Raw genomic sequence first — 24,310 nt, 5'->3', positions numbered from 1 at the left:
TTTCTTCCAAGGAGACCTTTATAAACAAGCCATGTGGCCTAGACACTGAGTAACATACTGTCCCTAAAGTTTCATGCCTGATAATGAAATGACTCACAGGAACTCCACTTCCCTAGGGAATTAGATTAATTGTGTCTGATGAAACTAGTTTTTCCTTTGCTCCCAAGGAACCAAGGAATACTTTCTATCTCATGTATATTCTTTTGCATGTTCTCTCTTGCATAGGCTGACTATATTTCCTTGAGACAAAAGCAGGATATTGGGATGGCAAAATGGGACGAGGTTAAAAACAGGACATTGGGATGGCAAAACGTGGCAGGGCTGGGCAACAGGCAGGATTGGCAGGCAGGAACTTCTCCAGTTTTCTTGGGCTGGGAATCTTCAGATTCCTTCGTTTGCGAGAGGCAAGGCTGGGCTGGAGAATCTAGTGAACGGTTGTCCCCGACAAGCCGTTCCTCCTCTGTGCTTGTATGTTCTTTTCTTCCCGCCATTTCAAGGCAAGAGCCAATCGGCTCGCCCTTTGATCACCGCCTATCAGCCGATCCTGTTTTTTTCTTTTTAGGTTTCCTGCCTGGTTGAGCTCTGCAGCTTTTTTCCCGACGTTTCTGCTGAGCTCCCCCTCCTTCCACTCAAAGTCAGACTGCATTCTGACAGGTTTGCGGGAACTTTCAAATTTTTAAGTAAGGTTTTTAAGAAAATGGGACAAAATGGACATTTATATTAAAACGACGGGACGGTCTGGAAATGTTAAAAAAACAGGACTGTCCCGTTCAAAATGGGATGTATGGTCAGCCTATTCTTGCATATGAACTTTCAAAGGAGTCTTGAGTTTCTACCTTGGTAACTTTGTAAAAACTCCAGCAACTTCCTTTCTCCTAACCAATTGCCCCAAGTTGGATCTTCTTGATTAGAAAATTATCATATGGGGGTGGGGTGAGGTGGAGAACAGAGAATTTGAAGCATACTCTCCTGCTGCAGGACTCATTTATATAGAAGCATCATTAGCTAATCTGCAATCAACGTTTCCTTTAAGCACAGTTCATAGCTGGCAGGCTAAGGTGTGGGGAAAAAATAATGAAAGGACATTTCTCACTCTTATGTTGAGGTAGCATTTGGCCAACTATTTCCATTCTCAGACAGATCGTTAATAACGTTCCACATTGTTTGTTTTGTGGTTCCTCAAAGCTAATAAAAGAGCCAAGAAAATATTTAATCAAATCTATGTCATAAATGTAGGTTTATTTGAGTGTATGGGTGTGTTTTGGCAATCCATGAAAATTTGGGGAGAGTCTGGAGAAATTACTCACAGAATAGCTTGCAGAATCAACTTGGATTCCTTACTGGAATCAGTATAACAGGACAAACAGGGTGTGGAAATAGTTAGTGGTCAGGCTGATGGTGTTAATTGGCTTCCTGAAGGCAGAGCAAAGAAAATAGAAGAAGACCATCCTAAAGAATCTTATGTGAATTCACTCACTTAATACGGATCTGGGTCACCAAAACTGCTCCAGATTTTCAATCTGTCCCCTTGGAGATGACCATGTGCTTCTGGGGAATCGGCACTGAATTTTGTAAATTCAAGGAGATTCTCTTACTAGTTGGTGTGCCCAAGAGAAGCAAGGCCAGCAACCAGCAATAGGATATGCTTCTAGTGTCCTTAAAAGGATGCCTCTGTTTGAGCCTGGATTTCAGAGCCAGATTTAAAGTATGGCTGCATGCTGGAGCCAGTCAATTGCTTTCTATGATTTATCCATTTGCAAGGAGCTTGGGCAGAGTTGTCCTTTGCCCATTGCTCTTTGCCTGGTCAGTTGAGACACTTGCTGACTCTATTAAAGAGAATGATAAAAAAATAAATAAATCTGTTAATGATGTTGTTTTGTACATTCACAGGTCAGTTATCATCTCTATCAATTTTGCAGGCGGCTCACATGTCACGCCAAGCCATAAAATGGTCTGATAAGCCACAGTTAAAGAGCTTTGGGCAATGTGTATATAGAGAAGCGATATGGGTTTGTATCTGAACTCAACAGCAAATTATATGGCATCAGAGATTATGCCAATTAATATTTTACTAGGGGTTAAGAAGCTATTAACTGGGTCCACCCCAGAATAAAAAGAAAAGGACACCCCAACTTTATTAACACACAAAATCTATAGTAAAAAGCCACCTTCTAGCTTCTTCCTCTTTAATTACTGTACAGATTACTTATTGCTGCTTCTGCCAATTTCAGTATCAAGGAAACCCTCTTGAAACATCATTGTTTACCTACAAAAGCTTCAGGGTGGTTGCCTCCCCAAACTCTAGATAGGTCCCAAATCTCTGAGTAGCAGGTCCATCAAATTTCCTTTTACCAAGCATTGCTTTGGGGAGCTCACTGATAACTTGCCACTGAGCACTCAGTGCTAAGCCATTGTTTGTTTCAACCATGGTCTGTTGAATAAGCCACTGTGGGATAGCATCACCTGTCTAGTATTGTGTTCACATAGCTTGCTAAGCTCAAACCAAACAAATTGCATTATGGTCTACATGTTGGGTGACCCAATTCTGTTAGCATCACCTAGAGCATTGGTTACTACAATTTAAGCCTGCAGACAACCTGGAAAGCATTTGGAAGAGGGCAGAAGGGATGATGGAGACCACCTGTCTCTGATGGTTTCTGCTCGCCCTACCAGAACCAGCAGGTTGGTATGCTCCGGGTCCCTTCTATTAGGCAGTGTCACCTTTGGAACCCAGGAGCCACACCTTCTCAACTGCAGCACCTGCTCTATGGAACAGCATCCCCCAAACATCCAGTTTGCCCCCAACCCTGTTGGCCTTTCACAAGGCATTAAAGACCTGGCTATTCCCGTAGACTTTTGGGCTCACTTAACCCTGTTGGTAGATTGGCTTAATTCTGGTCTTTGGATTGGAAGTTCATGATTTTTAGACCTCACACAGACGTTATATGACTTAGTTTTGGATGATTATTTTTTATATGTTTTGTGTTGCTGGTTTTGGCTTAACTCTCCGTTCACTGCCTAGAGTCACTGCTGTGAGATGCGTGGCTATGTGAATTGTTTAAATAAAGAGAACTAGTGTGTTTTCTGGCCTTCCTCTCCTGTGGTTTCATTGGAACATCCGTTGGGCTTAGGTCTCTCCTACGTTCAGCGCCGGCCTCATATATTTTATATCTTTTATACATTTGTAATAAATACATATTACATATTTTATGAGATCCAGTTTGGTGTAGTGATGAAGGCATCAGGCTAGAAACCGGGAGGCCATGAGTTCTAGTCCTGCCTTAGGCACAAAGACAGCTGGGTCATCTTGGGCCAGTCACTTTCTCTCTGTCTGAGGAAGGAGGCAATGGCAAACCACTTCTGAAAAACCTTGCCAAGAAAACTGCAGGGACTAGTCCAGGCAGTCCCCAGGAGTCAACACTGACTTGACCCCAAAAAATAAATAAATAAAGATGATCATGGAAAAATCAAGTCCAACAAGAAAACATTGGAGGAAAAAGGTAAGCTATACCTGGAGAAGAGAGAAGAGAAGGGCAGTTTTCAGAAACCTGACTGTCTGCCACACAAGGAATGACATTTCACTGGACATAAGGAGAAACCTTCAGGAGGTGACAGAAATTCAGCAATGGATCCAAGTACTTGCAGGGATCTGGCAGGTTCAGCACCCAGCTCCAATCTGAACAATTCCACATATCTTATACTGTATATTGTGTCCATGCATACAAAGGCACACCCATAAATGTTAAAGCATCTTAGGGTATCAGTTTGCCATGCCATATTGTGAAGGTCCTGTAGATTGACTGATTGATTTTTATGATTCCACTGTATGTGACCACCCACCTCAAGTTCATGACTCTGGGTGGTTAACCATGTTAAAAAATATAAAAGCATAAAAACCAGGACAAAACAACACACATAAAACAGCAGCTGGGATAAAAACTGACCCAACAGTCACAATTAACATAGCCAATATGTGGGCTCAGCCCCACCTCCTGACCGCTAGGCTCAGTGACAAAACCAAGTTGCTAAGGCCTTATCACAGGCTGACAGGGTCAGGGCCAATCTAACTTCCGGGGGAATGATGTTCCAAAGGGTGGGTGCCATGACAGAAAAGGCTCTCTTCCTGGGCCCCACCAGATGGCACTCCATAGTAGATGGGACCTGAAGCATGCCTCTTTTGATGGACATGATGGGATAGGGGGACACAACTGGGGAGAGGCAATCCCTCAAATACTAATTTTGCACCCATTATATCACTAAATAATCTTATAGTGAGTGTTTCCTTTGTGTCTCCTTATAATCAAAAGAACCACTGGTATTTTTGTTCTTGAGTGGAGAGGAGGGCCATGACAGAGTTTAGAAATACAGCATGGAGGGCCTTTGACAATACTTAAGAATGGAGAGCTGAAACTTGTAAAACTATCATATACATATCCAAATATGCATTTCTTCTCACACTTCACATTCAGTCTAATGAAAGAGAATTTGCTTTCAGTGTTTTTCTATAGGATTTTGTATTTATTTATCAGATTGGGCTGAAAGAATAACTGGTCCAAAGTCACCAACAGAGCTTCTATAGCTGAGGGAAGACTGTAGTCCTGGTCCTAGTTCAACATCTCAACCACCATTCCACACTGGGATGGTCGTTTTGTGTTCTTGCAAGCCAACAGTATGAATGTCCTACCTTTCATCCTATAATTTTTCTCTGGTGTTCTACATGGGTTCCTAGTTTCCATGGGTTCCATTAAACCCCAAGGAAAGATCACACAATTCCTCCCTGCAGGCTTTTTCAGCAAGGGTGCTGCTGTTACTACGAAGAGAGACTCTGGCCTTTGAGAACTTATTGGAGAACTTGTCCTTTTCCTGGAAACAATTGAAGAAATCACTCACACACTTTCTCTCCTAATAATTTTGATGAGACATTTTGAACGGCCATTGTGCTACTCATCTAGCTCCTTATCCATATTGCAAGCTGTGTGAAATGATGAACGTTATGGTGAGAGATGATTTAGACACGATGGCTACAAGGTCACTGGAAAAAAAATGAGTATGTTCCTATATCACACAGAAGAAATGAGATTACGGTTGTTGAGCAAAGCCATTCCCTTTCCTGGGTGCCACACCTAGTATTGCTGAGTCTATCTGGGTTATTCATTGTCTAATTCCCCATTCTATTCACTTACCACCTAGGACTGGAAGCCACTGGAAAATAACTCTGTTTAAGAACCAGAGCAAATTCTCATTGTTTGATAAGGAAAGAAAAGTTTGACGGTAGAAGAAAAAAACCCACAAAAGTCATCCAACAGCAACTGGGGTGCTGGTACGTGGAGAACTGAGGAAGAAGGAGAACCAGAAACACAAAGACTGGTGCTATGGATCCACTCCCATACTCAGGAAAGAAGCCCCCTTCAATTCCTGCTCTGAACCATCCTGCTGGACCACCATACCCTCTGGACAATACAGCACCTTCTGCCATGCCACCTCCATACCAATCTTTTCATATGCCCCCTGGGGCAGGATCTAATCAAGGCCTGTTTGTTCAAGCTCAACAAGCTATAATCATCACCCCAGGCGAGCCAACTAATGAACCTGATTTCTTGGCCTACTCTATCTTCACCATGCTTTGCTGCTTTCTACCCCTGGGTATTGCTGCCTTGGTTTTCTCAATACAGGTGAGCATCAATGTTTGTGGTGTGTGTGTGTGTGTATGAATGAATGAATGAATGAATGAATGAATGAGAGAGAGAGAGAGGGGGGGAGGGAGGGAGAAGGAGAGGAGAGACAGAAGACAGATAGACAGACAGAGACTGAGGGGAGAACGCAAAGCTATTTGCAAAGGGGAACACTGGTGTCTAAGATCCAAGATAAAAATTTAAGTTAACAGGCAATTTCAGCCAGGAGGGAGGGAGGGAGGAAGGGCTACCATGCATTGTCTTTTGTGACTGAAATCAGAGCACAATAAGGGCAGTCTGGGCCAGGACTCTCAAGAGAGAGAGAGAATACTTAGGAGTGGCGTCCTAGGGAAAATGTTCTGCAGAGACATCTAGTGTTTGCAGATTTCCTTCAGCGAGAAAATCTCAGAGAGTGCAACAAACCTCAGCCAAAAATCCAGCCTAAAGCTCATTTTGGAAGGGCAATAAGAATTTACCTGTAGCCTTATGCTGATGAGAACTATTATGGGGGGAAAAACAGCTCACCAAACAGTGGGGCTTTCATTGGCATTCATTTTAAGGGCAATGGCTTTAAGAGTAGTTTATTCTTCAGAGTTTAGAGCAGTTTGGAAGCTTCAACAGCCTTCCCTGATCTCTAGAGCAGTGTTTCTCAACCTCAGCAACTTTAAGACATGTGGACTTCAACTCCCAGAATTCCCCAGCCAGCATGCTGGCTGGGGAATTCTGGGAGTTGAAGTCCACACATCTTAAAGTTGCCAGGGTTGAGAAACACTGCTCTAGATGATGGGTCCGGAGGGCACAAAACTAGAAAAGCCTGAGGTTAAATTGAGTTTGAAGATTCTTCTAGGCTTAGTTTTAAAAATTAGAGCAACTATTTATAGAAATGCATGGTTAGGGATGAATTGAGTCAGATTCTGTCGACCCTTCAATTATCATTTGACCAGAAACTTTTCATACTGGATGTTTGTTTATCAAAGCAAGCTTTAAATGGATGTGAACTATGGACTTCTGCTCTGCCAATCCTACTGATAAGTGTCTCTCCACCCATGACAATAAAATTTTGTCAGTGGCCAACAGAACAGTAGCTTTTTTGGGGTATACTCAGTATTACATTTCCTGCATGGGAATATTATTCAGCATGAATCCATCATTATTTTCTTTTTTTTCCTGCAGACTCAGCAAGCTAACAAAATTGGTGACCGAGCGGCTGCTCGGCGACACTCCATGTTGGCACGCTCCTTCGCCCATATAGCTCTGGGGGTTGGGGTCCTATTAACATTGGTGTATATCACTGTACTTGCAATCCTTTTAAGTACAGCACGCCATCTTTAAGCCCCTAAAGAAACTGCAAGAGATTCAACTCACCAGAAAGAATTGCCCACTGAGAGCTTCTACCATTATGTTATTTGAATGGTATCATAAAGTTAACAAACTCTGGGCTGGCTCACTCTGGCCCATACATCTCATGATTTCCATACTCTTGATTCTGGACCATCAAAGAGAAGTTCGAGCTACATAGCACTGTATTTGAGGGGACATCTATAGGCTGGAAATATCAATCTATTGACAGATTTGCAATGAGCCATCCATGTCACATGTTCAAATTAGGCTGTGATCCGGCATGGAAATAATTAGCACTGTGCAAGATGGTTTGTTCTACTTTAAATCTGCCCCTTTCATGAAGAGGCAGATTTAAACCAAGTAGCCAGAAAGAGGGGGGCTGTGTAAATTCCTATTAGAATGTGGAGAGAGGGGAGTCACCTTACTTTGGTGGCCAATGGGTCTGTTTTCTTCTCCCCTTTGAAAATGCTTCCATGAGACTCTCAAGAGGACAAGGATTCTTATCCTCTATCTTCCTCTTTGTTGAAATGAGTCAAGTGGAGACCCAAGGGGGAACTGCACCATTGTCTGGTCAGGTGATATTGTTACCAAGTTAGAAGAGGAAAGATAACATGTGAGGAAGGAAGGAAGGAAGGAAGGAAGGAAGGAAGGAAGGAAGGAAGGAAGGAAACATACTTTCTGGAACCCTTTTTCTCCCTATCAAAGAGATGCAAGGGACTTGGGGGAGAAAATCTCTCTCTCTTACTTTCACAGTGAATAAAGACTTCTGCAGGCATCAGCTGCCTCAGTTTGGTTCAGCATTTAGAAATAATTAACACCAGATAAGATCAAATGATTGCTACCAAGGATTTAAAAAAATCTTGTTTGTAGGTAGGCATGTGGGAACCAAAGTTCTTCCAACTTTCTTCATGATTGGTCATGCTGCTTCAGGTGCTTGATTTCAGGAACATCTGGAAGGCTTCAGGTTCTCCATTCCCAGTCCATTGACTAGATAGTAAATTCCTGTACTGATTCCTCTGGTTTGTCTGTAGTAAGCTATCTTAGACCCTTAAAATCATGAGATAGGTCTAGAACATGGCCCATGGATGGTGCAATTTTCATTCTTTTCTCTTATGTAGATGGCATCCCTATTCTGCACCCCTTTTCCTCATCCTGTGGGTAATTTTCTTTTCTCTTGGCTCTCTGACTTCCTTTCATCATCTACTTGTATGGTAAATCATCGCTGAAAGATAAAGCCTCCCTCAAATCAAATTCAATTCTTTTTTAATGATTTTTATTGAAACCTTTTAAAAAGAAGATAAAAACTAATACAAACTGATATAAAGTAAGGAAGAAAAAAGAAAAAGAAAGAAACCAAAGAGAAAGCAAAACATGCAAGGAAAGAAAAAAAAAGTTGAAGAAAAATAGAAAAGACGATACAAAGAAGTGTCTTCTGATATTCTTCACAGCAGTTATAAATACAATTATATTTTAACCTCTCTCTCTAAGTTAAATCAAATTCAACTCCTGAGGACTACATAGACACATTCAGGTAGCTTTCTTAACAACAACAACACAAAAAGAGTTTGCATTACCTTCTTCTGGGATATTTTCTAACTTTCCAGATTAGCCTACAACCATGGGATTTCTGGGTGTCTTCCGTTCAGATACTAACCAAGTCTGATTCTGATTAACCTTTTTTAAATCAACCAATGTTCATTAGCTGTTGCTTGCTGAGCAGAATGCACATCCCTACCAGGCTGATTTATTTGTGTAGTTTATATTCATTATTATAATCATGGAGATTCATTTATCGTTATTCACAGGTACTGATTGTGGATAGTAGAGTTTGTAAAATGTAGTGTAAGCATTTTAGATTGTAAATGGTGTATGAATGGGAAATGATAGAACTACAAGCAGGAGCTGAAGGCAATCAAGTTGCATGGGAAGGAATGGGATCAGCTGCAAAGTTGACAATCAGGAAGAAGAAGGAAAAGAAACATTGAGATCTCTAGAAGAAAGACTAAAAAGTGTGATGACAATGGTCAAGCACAGCTGGATGACTCTCTGTCATGTTCACCATTTCAATGTGCTGTTAACATCGTAACGTTTCACATGTCAAAACGTACTCCCGTGTCTGACATGCTTGAACGTTTGCTGGTATTTTCCATTATTGCTGTGCTCCTTGTTTTGCTACTTTGGAATGTATGTTTGGGTTTGCAACTCTGTTCAAGGTTACTTTCCCAGGCAGATGTAACGGTTGCTAGCACCTGGGAGGGGGTGGTTGCTAACGAGCGCTCGGGGCGGGACTGGGTTGGAAGCAAGGCTTTTAAGTTTGTATTTGGCGCACTTTTGCTCATTCTCAGCTTTCTCTGTATTTGCATACTATTCCTTTAATAAATCAGTTATCTTTCAGCCCGGGCTTGTGAGACTGAGTATTTGGGATTAGGCAACCATTACATAAAGCTGAGAATCATTTATATCATCTTCCGCTAGCCCCATCCAAAGTTTGGGTAACGGGGAGCGCTAGCGATGACAGAACCTCAACTATGCGAGAGTGAGGGGAGCGAAGAGGAGCCGGACTCGACAAAGATCCTGGTAGCTCCGACTTCGCGAGCCCAAAGGGCAGCATGTCGAGAGAAGCGGGATGCCCAATTGGATGACCTATTGTTGGCGGTGCAGGGTGCCACAAGGGGTGAACTTCAACCCGAGGTGGAAGCAAGGACAGGGAGGGAATCACCACAGCCATCCTGGGAACATGAAATCCCCTTATCACCGAGGGTGGTGGTGACAACTAGACCCTTAGAAGAGCCCGTCACCTCTGCCCGCATGAAGGCAATAGAGGATAAAATGGATATGATAGTGACCCTCCTGAAGGATATTCCCAGAGGGTCGGGGTCCCTACAGGAAGATTGGGAAGACGACCCCTCCCAGCTGGCTTACCCGAGAGAGAGGTCCCCATCACTCAGGGGGTGGATGCCAGCAGTTCCTGCAGAACAGCAATGAGTTTCTGTGGGCACTAAAACAGCACTTCAAAGACCCCTTGGCCCAAGAGAGAGCGAAAAGCGCCCTGAAAAAACTTTATCAAGGAACACTTTCAGTCGCAGACTACGCTTTGGAATTTAAAGCCCTGGCGGGAAAGGTGGAGGATTGGTCCCAGTCGACTTTAGTGGAAATGTTTAAACAGGGACTGGAGACGGAGGTCCTCCGGTGGGCTTTGTGTCGGGACGACCCCAAAACGTTGTATGGGTGGATTCAGTTGGCGGGCAGCGCGGAAAATGCTCTACAAACGTTCGCCCATAGCAAGGAACTGAGGCAAACCAGAGTTAGTAGGGGGACTCGTGCCCCTGGATTTTCAAGCCGCCCGAAAACGAAAAGTTGGGAAGAGGAAAGGGAACGACGATTTGTGAAAGGTCAGTGCCTAAGATGCGGGAAAGAAGGGCATTGTGCCACTTCGTGCCCGAGACGCAGACCGGAGGAGCGGCCAGCGAAAGCGCCGGGAAAATTGCCAGCATTACCGCGTAAGATGAGGGCTGCCTGCGCAGAAGTCGACCCTTCCGACCTCCTATTTGGAGAAGAGGAGGAGGAATTGCACTTCGACCAGCCGGCGGGAAAAGGCTACCACCTGCTCTGAAGGGCGCCGTTGGGCAGGTGGAAGAAACCGGGCGCGACCACGATTCGGTGAGTGGGAATTTTCCTACACTGATTGTCAAAGTGAAATTGGGATCTAGAACCAAAACTGTTGAAGTCTGGGCTATGCTAGATTCGGGCTGTTCATGTTCACTAATGCACCCCGATGTTGTAGCCGCCCTAGAACTGCCCACGTTTCCTTTGCAACGACCAATGATCTTCACGCAATTGGATGGAACTATGGCTGGGGGAAAAGCGGTTACCCACTCTACAGGACCTGTAGCTTTGCAAATGGGTACCCATTGGGAGAAATTGCCTTTTGTCATAGCTCCGGTGGGAGGGCCTTTGGTTATTTTGGGAATGCCTTGGTTCGTACAACAAAATCCTTTTATCAACTGGTTGCATAGAACTGTAACGTTTGCTGATGGGCTTTATAAAGCACCAGAAAAGGACTTGTTGGAGGACAGTGAGGGTGGATGGGTGGCTACCACTACTGTACAGACACTCCAACCCCTGGAAGGACTGCCTAAGCAATACCAAGACCTGGCAGATGTGTTTGGAGAGAAGGAAGCAGATTGTTTACCACCGCACCGAAAGACAGACTGTACCATTGAATTTCTGCCCAATGTGAAATTACCTCACCCAAAAATCTATCCCATGTCTCCTAAAGAGCTGGCCACGCTGAGGGAAGTCATTGATAAAAATCTAGCTAGGGGTTTCATTGAGCCGGCAAATTCCCCGGTGGGGAATTTAAGGGAAGCCTACTTTCGCATTCGCATAAGGGAGGGGGATGAGTGGAAAACCATGTTTAACTGTCCTCTTGGGGCTTTCCAATACAAAGTGTTGCCTTTTGGTCTGTCTGGGGCGCCTGGGGTTTTTATGCAACTTATCAATGAGGTCTTGCATGACCACCTATTTAAAGGGGTTTTAGTGTATTTGGATGATGTGTTAATTTATACTGAAACCATGGCAGAACATATTCACTTGGTGCGTCAAGTGCTTGCTAAACTGAGAAAAGCAGAGTTGTATGCGAAACTGTCCAAGTGTGCCTTCCATCAATCACAGATTGATTACTTGAGGTATAGGATTTCAGCAGAGGGCATTGAGATGGACCCTGCCAAGGTTGAAGCCATTGTGGCGTGGGAACCTCCCCGTACCAGGCGGCAATTACAATGTTTCCTTGGATTCACCAATTTTTATAGGGCATTTGCCCAAAATTTCGCTGAAACCGCCCTTCCCCTTACTGAACTACTAAAAACTAAAGCTCAAGGGGATATGCGGTGCTCCAAGAACCCAGGCGCACTCCTTAAATGGACCCCAGCCTGCCAACAAGTGTTCGATGCGCTCAAACAGATTTTCACCACTGAACCTATTTTGCAGCATCCTAACCCAGCTAATCCTTTCGTAGTGCAGGTTGATGCCTCCGACTTCTCCATTGGAGCAATTCTGCTACAAGCAGACCAATCTGGCACTCTAAAACCCTCTGCTTACCTCTCTCGCAAGTTCACAGAAACAGAGAGAAGGTGGCATGTTTGGGAAAAAGAGGCGTTTGCTGTCAAAACAGCCTTGGAAACATGGCGTCATTTATTGGAAGGGGCTTCCCACCCTTTCGAAGTGTGGACTGATCATAAGAACTTAGAGGCATTAAGCACCAGTTGAAAACTCAGCCCCAAACAACTTCAATGGGCCGAATTTTTCACTCGCTTTGATTTCACACTCAAGTTTATACCAGGCAGAAAAAACTTTTTAGCAGATGCCTTATCACGCAGACCCCAAGATGCTGGCCCTGGGCCAACGGTACAGGGTACTGTATGGACTGAAAAGCAACTGAGTTTGGCAGCTGTGACGCGCAGTCAGACGCGAGCGCAACAGGCTCAACGCCAGACCGCTCCGCCTCCCTTCCGTCCAGCGCATCTGCCAATTCCACCAGACTTGAAACAACAGTTGCTTTTTCACTTGAAATCTGACACTTGGTTACAAGCAAATTTAAACACTGTAACTTTTACTGAGGACTTTGCCTGGTGAAACGATCGTCTGTATGTCCCTGAGGCTTTACAAAAGACGATCCTCCAGCACTGCCATGACGATAAGTTGGCTGGACATTTTGGGTACCTTAAAACCCTTCACCTCATCAGACGTCAATTCTGGTGGCCAACTCTTCTAAGGGACCTTAAAACCTATGTGGCCGCTTGCCCTGTGTGCGCAACAACCAAGCGCAAGCCTGGCAAGCCTCAAGGCTTTCTGCAACCTGTGGCAACCCCTGCCTACCCATGGCAGGACATATCCATGGATTTTATTGTCGACCTCCCACCCAGTCAACGAAAAACAGTCCTTGACTCACGCCGCCAGCGCTCCACTTTGCAATATCTCATCCGTTGAAAACATTTCCCTCATCCTGAGTGGGTTTCTGCTCACGATGTTCGCTCACCCGGCCTGGTTGCTCATTTTCACTCTGCTTATCCGAACAAGCCGGCTCCTTAGCAATTTTTTTAGGGGGGCGATATGTCATGTTCACCATTTCATTGTGTTGTTAACATCGTAACGTTTCACATGTCAAACCGTTCTTCCGTTCTTTCTTACATGCTTGAACGTTTGCTGGTATTTTCCATTATTGCTGTGCTCCTTGTTTTGCTACTTTGGATTGTATGTTTGGGTTTGCAACTCTGTTCAAGGTTACTTTCCCAGGCAGATGTAACGGTTGCTAGCACCTGGGAGGGGGTGGTTGCTAATGAGTGCTTGGGGCGGGGCTGGGTTGGAAGCAAGGCTTTTAAGTTTGTATTTGGCGCGCTTTTGCTCATTCTCAGCTTTCTCTGTATTTGCATACTATTCCTTTAATAAATCAGTTATCTTTAAGCCCGGGCTTGTGAGACTGAGTATTTGGGATTAGGCAACCATTACACTCTCAAACTGATCTAAACTAGCCAACCTCAAGAAGGGCTTTGAAGCCAAAGATATATCGTCACAACTTAAGCCTCTAAGAAATCCCTGTTAAGTGTCTCAGAAAGCCTCCTTTGATGACTGAACAATCACATAAGATAATCAATACAAAACATTTGTTAAAAAATAAAATTCGATTGAACTAAACATTGAATTAGTCTCAGTAGTCTGCTACTCTTGCCAAGAAAACTGCAGGGACTTGTCCAGGCAGTTACCAGGAGCCAAGACTGATTTGAAGGCACAAAAAAAAAAAGTCTGCTCAAGCGATCTGGAAGATATCCATGGGGGAGGGGGATGCAAATGACAAAATGAATGTCCTGCCATAGTGATGCAAGATCCAACCCTTTTGTGTTGGATCTTATGTGTATATGGGTATGATGCCACATACCCATATACACATAAAAGCAAAGTTTGCATTGCAACACATTCCGATGAAATCGTGCAATTCTGTGGACATCTCTGCGGCTAATCGCATGGGCCTGTATAAAGAAACCAGATCAATTAAATTTTGGGGCATAAGACTGTAGTCCATAACTTTTATAATCCTGAATGTTCCAGAGCTGAAACGTTCCAGAGCTAAACATTTCAGCTGAATATGGGCATTTCTCTAGCACACTAATTTTCAAGCCATCAATTGCTTCCTTCCCAGCACTACACATTATTCAAGTAACCATAAGCCTCCATAGTGGGCTTTAGCGCCCTTCACACTCCTAAAAACCTCTACTCTAATAGGCCTAGCCTGACATGTTTTTGTGGAGTAGGTGTGACTCTCAAGCCAACTGAACTTGCACACCCCTTAAATAAATATTAACTAACCAGGGTCCCTTCTCAATGAGCTTTCAATAGATTGCTTTGGGTTTCCACGTTCAAAAGGAAAATGCAGTTAAAGTTGGTTTTAGAACTGAAATTTAAACACCCATCCAGGAAAAATTAAGGTCCAACTACCCTAGAGACAATAGTACAACCAGAGATATGTCGGTATACCATCGGAAGATGAGACCCCCAGGTCGGAAGATGGTCAAAATGCTACTGGGGAGGAACAGAGGATGAGCTCAACTAGCCCCAGACGTGATGACGCAGCTAGCTCAAAGCCAAAAGGACGGCTAGCGGCCGACGGTGCTGGTGGTGAACGGCGAATCCGATGTTCTAAGGATCAACACACCATCGGAACCTGGAATGTAAGATCTATGAGCCAGGGCAAATTGGATGTGGTTATTGGTGAGATGTCAAGATTAAAGATAGACATTCTGGGCGTCAGTGAACTGAAATGGACTGGAATGGGCCACTTCACATCAAATGACCACCAGATCTACTACTGTGGACAAGAGGACCACAGAAGAAATGGAGTAGCCTTCATAATTAATAGTAAAGTGGCTAAAGCAGTGCTTGGATACAACCCAAAAAACGACAGGATGATCTCAATTCGAATTCAGGGCAAGCCATCTAACATTACAGTGATCCAAATATACGCCCCAACCACAAATGCTGAAGAAGCTGAAGTAGAGCAGTTCTATGAGGATCTGCAGCACCTACTGGACAACACGCCTAAAAGAGATGTTATTTTCATCACAGGAGACTGGAATGCTAAGGTGGGCAGTGAAATGACACCTCGAATTACAGGTAAGTATGGCCTGGGAGAACAAAACGAAGCAGGACACAGGCTGATAGAATTTTGCCAAGACAATTCACTCTGCATAACAAACACTCTCTTCCAACAACCTAAGAGACGGCTTTATACATGGACTTCACCAGATGGACAACACCGAAATCAGATTGACTACATCCTTTGCAGCCAAAGGTGGCGGACATCTATACAGTCAGTAAAAACAAGACCTGGAGCTGACTGTAGTTCAGATCACGAACGTCTTCTTGCACAATTTAGGATCAGTCTCAAGAGATTAGGGAAGACCCACAGATCAGCTAGATATGAGCTCACTAATATTCCTAAGGAATATGCACTGGAGGTGAAGAATAGATTTAAGGGACTGGACTTAGTAGATAGGGTCCTGGAAGAACTCTGGACAGAAGTTCGCAACATTGTTCAGGAGGCGGCAACAAAATACATCCCAAAGAAAGAGAAAACCAAGAAGGCAAAATGGCTGTCTGCTGAGACACTAGAAGTAGCCCAAGAAAGAAGGAAAGCAAAAGGCAACAGTGATAGGGGGAGATATGCCCAATTAAATGCAAAATTCCAGAGGTTAGCCAGAAGAGATAAGGAATTATTTTTAAACAAGCAATGCGCGGAAGTGGAAGAAGACAATAGAATAGGAAGGACAAGAGACCTCTTCCAGAAAATTAGAAACATCGGAGGTAAATTCCAGGCAAAAATGGGTATGATCAAAAACAAAGATGGCAAGGACCTAACAGAAGAAGAAGAGATCAAGAAAAGGTGGCAAGAATATACAGAAGACCTGTATAGGAAGGATAACAATATCGGGGATAGCTTTGATGGTGTGGTCAGTGAGCTAGAGCCAGACATCCTGAAGAGTGAGGTTGAATGGGCCTTAAGAAGCATTGCTAATAACAAGGCAACAGGAGACGACGGCATCCCAGCTGAACTGTTCAAAATCTTGCAAGATGATGCTGTCAAGGTAATGCATGCTATATGCCAGCAAATTTGGAAAACACAAGAATGGCCATCAGACTGGAAAAAATCAACTTATATCCCCATACCAAAAAAGGGAAACACTAAAGAATGTTCAAACTATCGAACAGTGGCACTCATTTCACATGCCAGTAAGGTAATGCTCAAGATCCTGCAAGGTAGACTTCAGCAGTTCATGGAGCGAGAATTGCCAGATGTACAAGCTGGGTTTAGAAAAGGCAGAGGAACTAGAGACCAAATTGCCAATATCCGCTGGATAATGGAAAAAGCCAGGGAGTTTCAGAAAAACATCTATTTCTGTTTTATTGACTATTCTAAAGCCTTTGACTGTGTGGACCATAACAAATTGTGGCAAGTTCTTAGTGGTATGGGGATACCAAGTCATCTTGTATGCCTCCTGAAGAATCTGTATAACGACCAAGTAGCAACAGTAAGAACAGACCACGGAACAACAGACTGGTTTAAGATTGGGAAAGGAGTACGACAGGGCTGTATCCTCTCACCCTACCTATTCAACTTGTACGCAGAACACATCATGCGACATGCTGGGCTTGAGGAATCCAAGGCTGGAGTTAAAATCTCTGGAAGAAACATTAACAATCTCAGATATGCAGATGATACCACTTTGATGGCTGAAAGTGAAGAGGAACTGAGGAGCCTTATGATGAAGGTGAAAGAAGAAAGTGCAAAGCTGGTTTGCAGCTAAACCTCAAAAAAACCAAGATTATGGCAACCAGCTTGATTGATAACTGGCAAATAGAGGGAGAAAATGTAGAAGCAGTGAAAGACTTTGTATTCCTAGGTGCAAAGATTACTGCAGATGCTGACTGCAGTCAGGAAATCAGAAGACGCTTAATCCTTGAGAGAAGAGCAATGACAAATCTCGATAAAGTAGTTAAGAGCAGAGACATCACACTGACAACAAAGGTCCGCATAGTTAAAGCAATGGTGTTCCCTGTAGTAACATATGGCTGCGAGAGCTGGACCATAAGGAAGGCTGAGCGAAGGAAGATCGATGCTTTTGAACTGTGGTGTTGGAGGAAAATTCTGAGAGTGCCTTGGACTGCAAGAAGATCCAACCAGTCCATCCTCCAGGAAATAAAGCCAGACTGCTCACTTGAGGGAATGATATTAAAGGCAGAACTGAAATACTTTGGCCACATAATGAGAAGACAGGACACCCTGGAGAAGATGCTGATGCTGGGGAGAGTGGAGGGCAAAAGGAAGAGGTGCCGACCAAGGGCAAGGTGGATGGATGATATTCTAGAGGTGACGGAATCGTCCCTGAGGGAGCTGGGGGTGTTGACGACTGACAGGAAGCTCTGGCGTGGGCTGGTCCATGAAGTCACGAAGAGTCGGAAGCGACTAAACGAATAAACAACAACACCCTAGAGACTTGTAGTCTGAGATTGTGTAGATCCCTGAACTGGAGTCTCATTTTACTCTGTTTAATGTTGCCTTCTCATAACTAGCTTTTTTCATGCACACTATGTCCATTAATGCACACTACATCTTTTTTTTTTAATGTCTAAATTGAATTTTTAATTGAGTGAATCTAAACTCAGACAGCATGCTTTTAATTGATTCAGGTGGTCCTTGGGGTTCCAAGGATTAGAGCATTCTTTAGTTCCCCCATCCTCAAAAGCCAGAAACAGAGCTTAAAGATCAGATTTGTTGTTTATTCATTTAGTCACTTCCGACTCTTCGTGACCTCATGGACCAGCCCACGCCAGAGCTTCCTGTCGGTCGTCAACACCCCCAGTTCCCCCAGGGACGAGTCCGTCACCTCTAGAATATCATCCATCCACCTTGCCCTTGGTCGGCACCTCTTCCTTTTGCCCTCCACTCTCCCCAGCATCAGCATCTTCTCCAGGGTGTCCTGTCTTCTCATTATGTGGCCAAAGTATTTCAGTTTTGCCTTTAATATCATTCCCTCAAGTGAGCAGTCTGGCTTGATTTCCTGGAGGATGGACTGGTTGGATCTTCTTGCAGTCCAAGGCACTCTCAGGATTTTCCTCCAACACCACAGTTCAAAAGCATCGATCTTCCTTCTCTCAACCTTCCTTATGGTCCAGCTCTCGCAGCCATATGTTACTACGGGGAACACCATTGCTTTAACCATGCGGACCTTTGTTGTCAGTGTGATGTCTCTGCTCTTAACTACTTTATCGAGATTTGTCATTGCTCTTCTCTCAAGGATTAAGCGTCTTCTGATTTCCTGACTGCAGTCAGCATCTGCAGTAATCTTCACACCTAGAAATACAAAGTCTTCCACTGCTTCTACATTTTCTCCCTCTATTTGCCAGTTATCAATCAAGCTGGTTGCCATAATCTTGGTTTTTTTGAGGTTTAGTTCATGACCGACTGCTTCTTGAGTTTGGGAAATTCCAAATTTGCAAAACCCAGAAGTAGAGATTGGAAGAGTTGGGCAATAAGCCTGATTCTTTAGCCAGAAGCAGGATGTAGGGAAATAGGGGAAAGGCATTTTGTAATCACTTTCAGGCCTGTGCACAAAGAGAAGCTTCTTAGATTCTTAGTAAGTTTCTTAGCACAGTTTCTGTGACTTCCAGGATATGTTGCTTTTTGTACTAACCCCTGCCTGACCAATTTAGTACCAATTTTGTACTAAACCCTGCCTACAGCTGCATGAAAAGAAGAATTTGAAACATGTCTTTGTTTTCAGCAGCAGAATAGGGTATGCTAAGTGTGTCTAGTTTGCTCCCTAGGAAAATAATCAGGGATGGAAACTTCTCAGTCCAGTTCAGTGGTTCTTCAGCTGTTTGACCTAATTACCTTTTTTCCTGGTCTTGAATAATATCATTGCCCCTATTTAAATAAATAAAAAACCCTCTGTTGTTTTACACAAGTGTCTCAGCAGTGGTAGTCCAACCTGGATCCTTGACTGACAGACAAGCTGTGACAAATTGCTCCCTTGCCCCCCAGGATATGCCCAAATGACCCCCCTGGGGGTAATCACCCCCAGTTTAAGAACCACTAGTCTAGTAGCGACATTCAGTATCAATCTGTCTGTCCTTTTTATTGATTGCTCGTTCTTCTTCCCTCCCACTCTCTTTTTCTTTCCAACTGCAGCATACAGCAAAGTTGTTTTGTCCAAAACTGGAACATAAGTCATAGTCCTCAACAGAGAAGCAAAGCAGGGATGCCGCCAACTTATAATACCAGTGTTCCAACGAAGGAGGGAAAAAAAGAATCTGTTCGCAGGAGGAGTCAGGATCAGAGCACGAAGACAACTGCCAGGAAAAAGCATAGAAGAAATAGACAGCAAACCAGAACACCATTTCTCATCACTGGTCAGCTGGCCAGCAAGCAGACACAGAGAGAATTGAGACAGGAGGCCAAGGGAACCTGCAAAAGAGCAGTGAGATTAAAAAAATCAGAACCATGAGCTACCCAAAATACCAGAGGAAGCAAGAAGATGTGCCCCTCTCCCAAAATCCACCCTGTTACTTGGAAAATCAGCCCAATCTGCCAAAAACTCCTACTGAATCAACCCATTGTGTGAAACATGAGAAATCTCCTGTTGTGCCACCCCAGGACCTACCTACTGATGGCCCAGATAGGACAGCATCCACACACATTCCAGTCCTTCATCAACCACAGACTACCATCACTGTGCCTGTCCACTATACTGAAGAACCGGATTATTTGGGCTGCTCTGTCTTCACTATGCTGTTCTGTTTCTTGCCCGTGGGTATAGCTGCCTTTATTTTCTCTCTACTGGTAAGCCTGTGAATGTATGTTTCTGTGCTTGTATTTATGTAGTCTGCTATAGCAAAAATGAAACAGGGTCCTTGCCACCATAAAAGTATTTTTACTCCCTGACATTTTGTAATCCAATACTTAATTCAGATGTTCCTCTTTTGCCAGGATTTTCATGCTTCTACATCATTTTATCAAAAGCTGAAGATATGGGTAACTTAGATACCATTTATCAAACAGTACTTCCTCCTTATCGCTATGGTGGTTACCACGGGCAAGATCTTCATCTGGAAAGACATATCACGGAATGTGCTGAATTGTACCACTTCCTTGTCTCTTTAGTAGATGAGGTGCTTCTCCATTTAATATCATCTTTTGTGTGAACAATAAGTTCCATCTCATGGAGACCTCACCTGCCATATTTCAAAGAGCTTTATATCTCTGGATGGAGAAATAAGTTTGAATAGAGCTGCATGAACTGGCATCAATAACACAATTTGGGTTTATGGGCCTTAGTCTATCTTTGCATAGCTCCTATTCCAAAATCCCAACTCTCTAAAGATGCTGGAAATATACAGTAGATACTACAGATGTATGCATCACCCCAAATCTTCTCCATGTCAGTTTGGGATGCATGGAACTATGTCCTTCCCATCAAAGATTCTGGGAACTTAAAAAAAAAAAAAGTTCAAATCATCTAAAATTACTGGAGATTTGCAACTTTCCCAGACACACCCATTGTTGTGGCAAGACAATGTTCAGTTGAAGGTTAGAAGCTTCTGTGAATTGCAAGTTTAGTTACCTGCAATTAGTAGCCTTGCTCTGGCAGATTCCATGATGATGATTCATGATCTTTCACTTGAAAGGCAATCCTTAATGGATGTCTTTTCTACTGGGGTCATAAGCTATGTGCACCAGATGAGTATAATAGACATACCCTTGAACTCCACTGTTTAATTGGCCAGGTCATGGGAATATTGCCACCCAGTTTAGCCTCCAAAGCAGCAAAATGGTTGATATGTCTGATAGGAGAATGGACAAATGGGCTAGAAACCAAAATGTCATACTTGTGGGTTGCATTCCCCAGCCTAAACAGAACAATAGTGCTTGGTGTCAGAAACATAGGTCTCTCCTCTCTCACAAACATTCAACACAGAGTCTGCATTTTTATTTTATTTCTCTCTCTTTTCTTGCCTTTGTATGGACCTACCAAATCCACCTTCTTCTGTGTGCTTTATCTTTTTTCCACATTCCTCTGTTTTTCTCATCCCAACTTTCTCATCTCTTTCCTTTTGAAACAATGTAAATGATACTTAGGATAAGCTGGGATATGTTACCACAACCCCCAGCCCCCCCCTTTTTTTTTTTACAAAATGTGGACTATTTTGTAGATGGTTCCCCTTTTTTATGTCACAAGTGAACTAGAGATTAATATACAAATTGCTAATTAGGAGATCTCATCAGTCATCAGATCCATATCTGCAGGGGGGAAAATGCAGGCAAGCATCAAAATTGGTGGTTTGGCCTCAGCCGTAGTACAAAAGCCATGACTATTACTAAGAGCAGAGACATCACACTGACAACAAAGGCCCGCATAGTTAAAGCAATGGTGTTCCCTGTAGTAACATATGGCTGCGAGAGCTGGACCATAAGGAAGGCTGAGAGAAGGAAGATCGATGCTTTTGAACTGCGGTGTTGGAGGAAAATTCTGAGAGTGCCTTGGACTGCAAGAAGATCCAACCAGTCCATCCTCCAGGAAATAAAGCCAGACTGCTCACTTGAGGGAATGATATTAAAGGCAAAACTGAAATACTTTGGCCTCATAATGAGAAGTCAGGACACCCTGGAGAAGATGCTGATGCTAGGGAGAGTGGAAGGCAAAAGGAAGAGGGGGCGACCAAGGGCAAGGTGGATGGATGATATTCTAGAGGTGACGGACTCGTCCTGGGGGAGCTGGGGGTGTTGACGACCGACAGGAAGCTCTGGCGTGGGCTGGTCCATGAAGTCACGAAGAGTCGGAAGCAACTAAACGAATAAACAACAAAATTACTATTATTATTCCATTTATATCCTGCCTTTCTGCCTATAGACACGTATAACGTCTAAAGCCCCAAGTCATGCTAAACTAAATCTTTAATATCCTAGGCAGGTTCTTCGGTTGCTTTTTTGTATCATTTCTCTCATTTTCTTTCCAGACCCGACAAGACAACCGTGAGGGGAACATTACAGCTGCTCAGAGACATTCAAGGATAGCTATCAGCCTGGTTCTGATATCATTTGGGATTGGCCTTCTAGTCATCATTATTTATTTCATCCTTATCATTATATGATAATGCCAACCTAGCAGTTCGAAAACATGCAAATGTGAGTAGATCAATAGGTACCGCTTCGGCGGGAAGGTAACAGCGTTCCGTGTCGTCATGCTGGCCACATGACCCGGAAGTGTCTACGGACAACGCCGGCTCTAACGGCTTAGAAACGGAGATGAGCACCGCCCCCTAGAGTCGGACTCGACTGGACTTTACGTCAAGGGAAACCTTTACCTTTACCTTATCATTATATGAACAAAAGTTAGACCAAATCACATTCATATCTATACAGCCACTTTGATGATGCTGAAGTCAGAATAAGCCTAATTCAACAGCTTGCTCTTTGATCCATTCTGTAAAGGGAATGGGATGGTCATCCGTATTATGCCATTTCTGTATACTTGGGTTTCATTGGAAAAGACATACATAAATTGCCAAGGATAGCACTTTAGGCAAGCAAGATTATCTGAAAATTCTGTCTAATGCTAAGTATGCAAAGGCCCATCAGGATCCAATTTAAAAAAATGTGTGATGCAGCTCTGAAATACAACAACCAGAATCTACATAACAGAATTACAACAGAGCACTAAACAAGCCAATAGGAAACTATAGTCCAGTGGATCATTGAATCGGACCTATAAATTGCCCTGGTGTTGCCAGTGGTAAAATCCCATGTTACATTCTTTTAAAACAGGAGTAGAAAACTTGGATAGGGGCATCCTCTTTAGTACTTGCCATTATTTTTTAAAGATACTTTTAATTAAAATGAATATATGAAAGGGGGGCTGGGTCTTTGCAAAATCAAACATCAGACTCTGACATTGCATCTTAACAAGACTGCCCCTGGGACCCATTATTTATATTTTTGGAAAAACACGGAACCTGCCTTGAGTTTAGGGAATGGAACTCAAGAAAAGATTTAGGACTGAGCACCAGCGGAAGAGGAATTTCCTCTGTACGTTCATTGTAGCAGAGAAGCAAATCAATTCCAATCAAAAGCAAAATGGGATTAGGAATTTTTCAAAACAAAGTAAACCTGGAGAATTTAAATTATGCCCCCAAAGAACACACATATGAAAGTGGTATTTATTTACTCCAATACATTCTGGATTTTTTACCAGTTTGGGATTCATTTTCTCTGTCTGCTTCCCTTTTCATTTCTGGGAGTACTTAATTATTCACTTCCAGAAAGAAAGAAACATGCTTCCAATATGGGCCAAAGACAAGCATAAGAGTTCTGAAGTGAATTATCTTGGCTTTGTATGGACAGGGTCTAATTTCTGTTCCCAGAAACTTCTTTGAATGAGTTTGTTTGTCTCACTGTTTTTGCAAGACATTTGGAGAACCCCTGGTAGTAATTAATGTGAATATAAATATTTGAACTCGACCAATACATATTCTCAGATCAAAATGTTTTTTTTTTCATATTTATTTTGTACACATGTTACTTGAATTGTTTTGGATTTTCCCTAGACCAGGGTTTCTCAGCCTTGGCAATTTTTAAGATGCATGGACTTCAACTCCCAGAATTCCCCAGTTTTATTTGTATGCCCAGGGTAGCATCTTTTTCTATATCATTCTTGTAGCTTGTCATTTCTAAATCCTCTGTTAGATCAGTCCCAATCTTGTCAGGTAAAACTTGTTCCTCTTCCATAGCAGCTTTTAAACACAGTCTGTCTATAGAGGCAGACACTCTTAATATTAACTTCTGGACCCATTGTTCAAAAATATTCTTCAATATTTCCAATGTTAAAATATTTTGCTCCATTCTGTATTAGTAAGTCAAATTTAAGTGTTCTTCTCCTTTAATTGGACTCTTTAGTTCTTTCTGGTTCCCTCTAGTATCCAACCTTCAAAGTTTCATCCTATCATGGTTTTTTTTTAAAAAAATTCAAAACAAAAGCATTTTCCCATGGGAAGGATTCTTATAATTAATTCCAAAATCTTATTTCAAATCCATCCAGACCCTTCGTCCATTTGTAACTTTCCAAAATCAGTGGTTTGAGCAAGATGCCTATTCCCTCATCTCCCAGAGCTCTAAACCTGCCATAGATTGCTGTCTTGTGGTCTCCTCACAAGGAGCAGCTGTCTGGAGCACTTGTGGACAATCTCAAGTC

At 43.1% G+C, this 24,310-nt stretch overlaps 1 protein-coding gene and 1 long non-coding RNA gene across 2 annotated transcripts; one reads left to right on the top strand and one right to left on the bottom strand.

The window, feature by feature from the left end:
* Positions 1-1,383: 1,383 nt before the first annotated feature.
* On the bottom strand, positions 1,384-3,804 carry LOC134503445 (uncharacterized). The gene is made up of 3 exons (XR_010068543.1): positions 3,512-3,804; positions 1,596-1,824; positions 1,384-1,413 (listed from the first exon to the last, which is right to left on the bottom strand). It is a non-coding gene; the product is annotated as an uncharacterized LOC134503445 (long non-coding RNA).
* Positions 3,805-5,178: 1,374 nt separating this feature from the next.
* On the top strand, positions 5,179-7,059 carry LOC134503118 (synapse differentiation-inducing gene protein 1-like). The gene is made up of 2 exons (XM_063311761.1): positions 5,179-5,672; positions 6,846-7,059. The coding sequence occupies exons 1-2, from the start codon at positions 5,373-5,375 to the stop codon at positions 7,002-7,004; spliced, it is 459 nt and encodes a 152-aa protein (XP_063167831.1). The 5' UTR covers positions 5,179-5,372; the 3' UTR covers positions 7,005-7,059.
* The last annotated feature ends 17,251 nt before the right edge of the window (positions 7,060-24,310 follow it).

This window comes from Candoia aspera, chromosome 10, assembly GCF_035149785.1.
Source record: "Candoia aspera isolate rCanAsp1 chromosome 10, rCanAsp1.hap2, whole genome shotgun sequence".
In the NCBI taxonomy this organism is placed as follows: Eukaryota; Metazoa; Chordata; class Lepidosauria; order Squamata; family Boidae; genus Candoia; species Candoia aspera.
This window is presented reverse-complemented; position numbering and strand designations above follow the sequence as displayed.

Bases quoted from the DNA above. Each gene is read 5' to 3' on its own strand.
- LOC134503118 (XM_063311761.1), top strand. From the start codon at position 5,373: ATGGATCCACTCCCATACTCAGGAAAGAAGCCCCCTTCAATTCCTGCT. The intron at 5,673-6,845 runs GTGAGCATCAAT...TTTTTCCTGCAG, and splicing joins CCTTGGTTTTCTCAATACAG to ACTCAGCAAGCTAACAAAAT.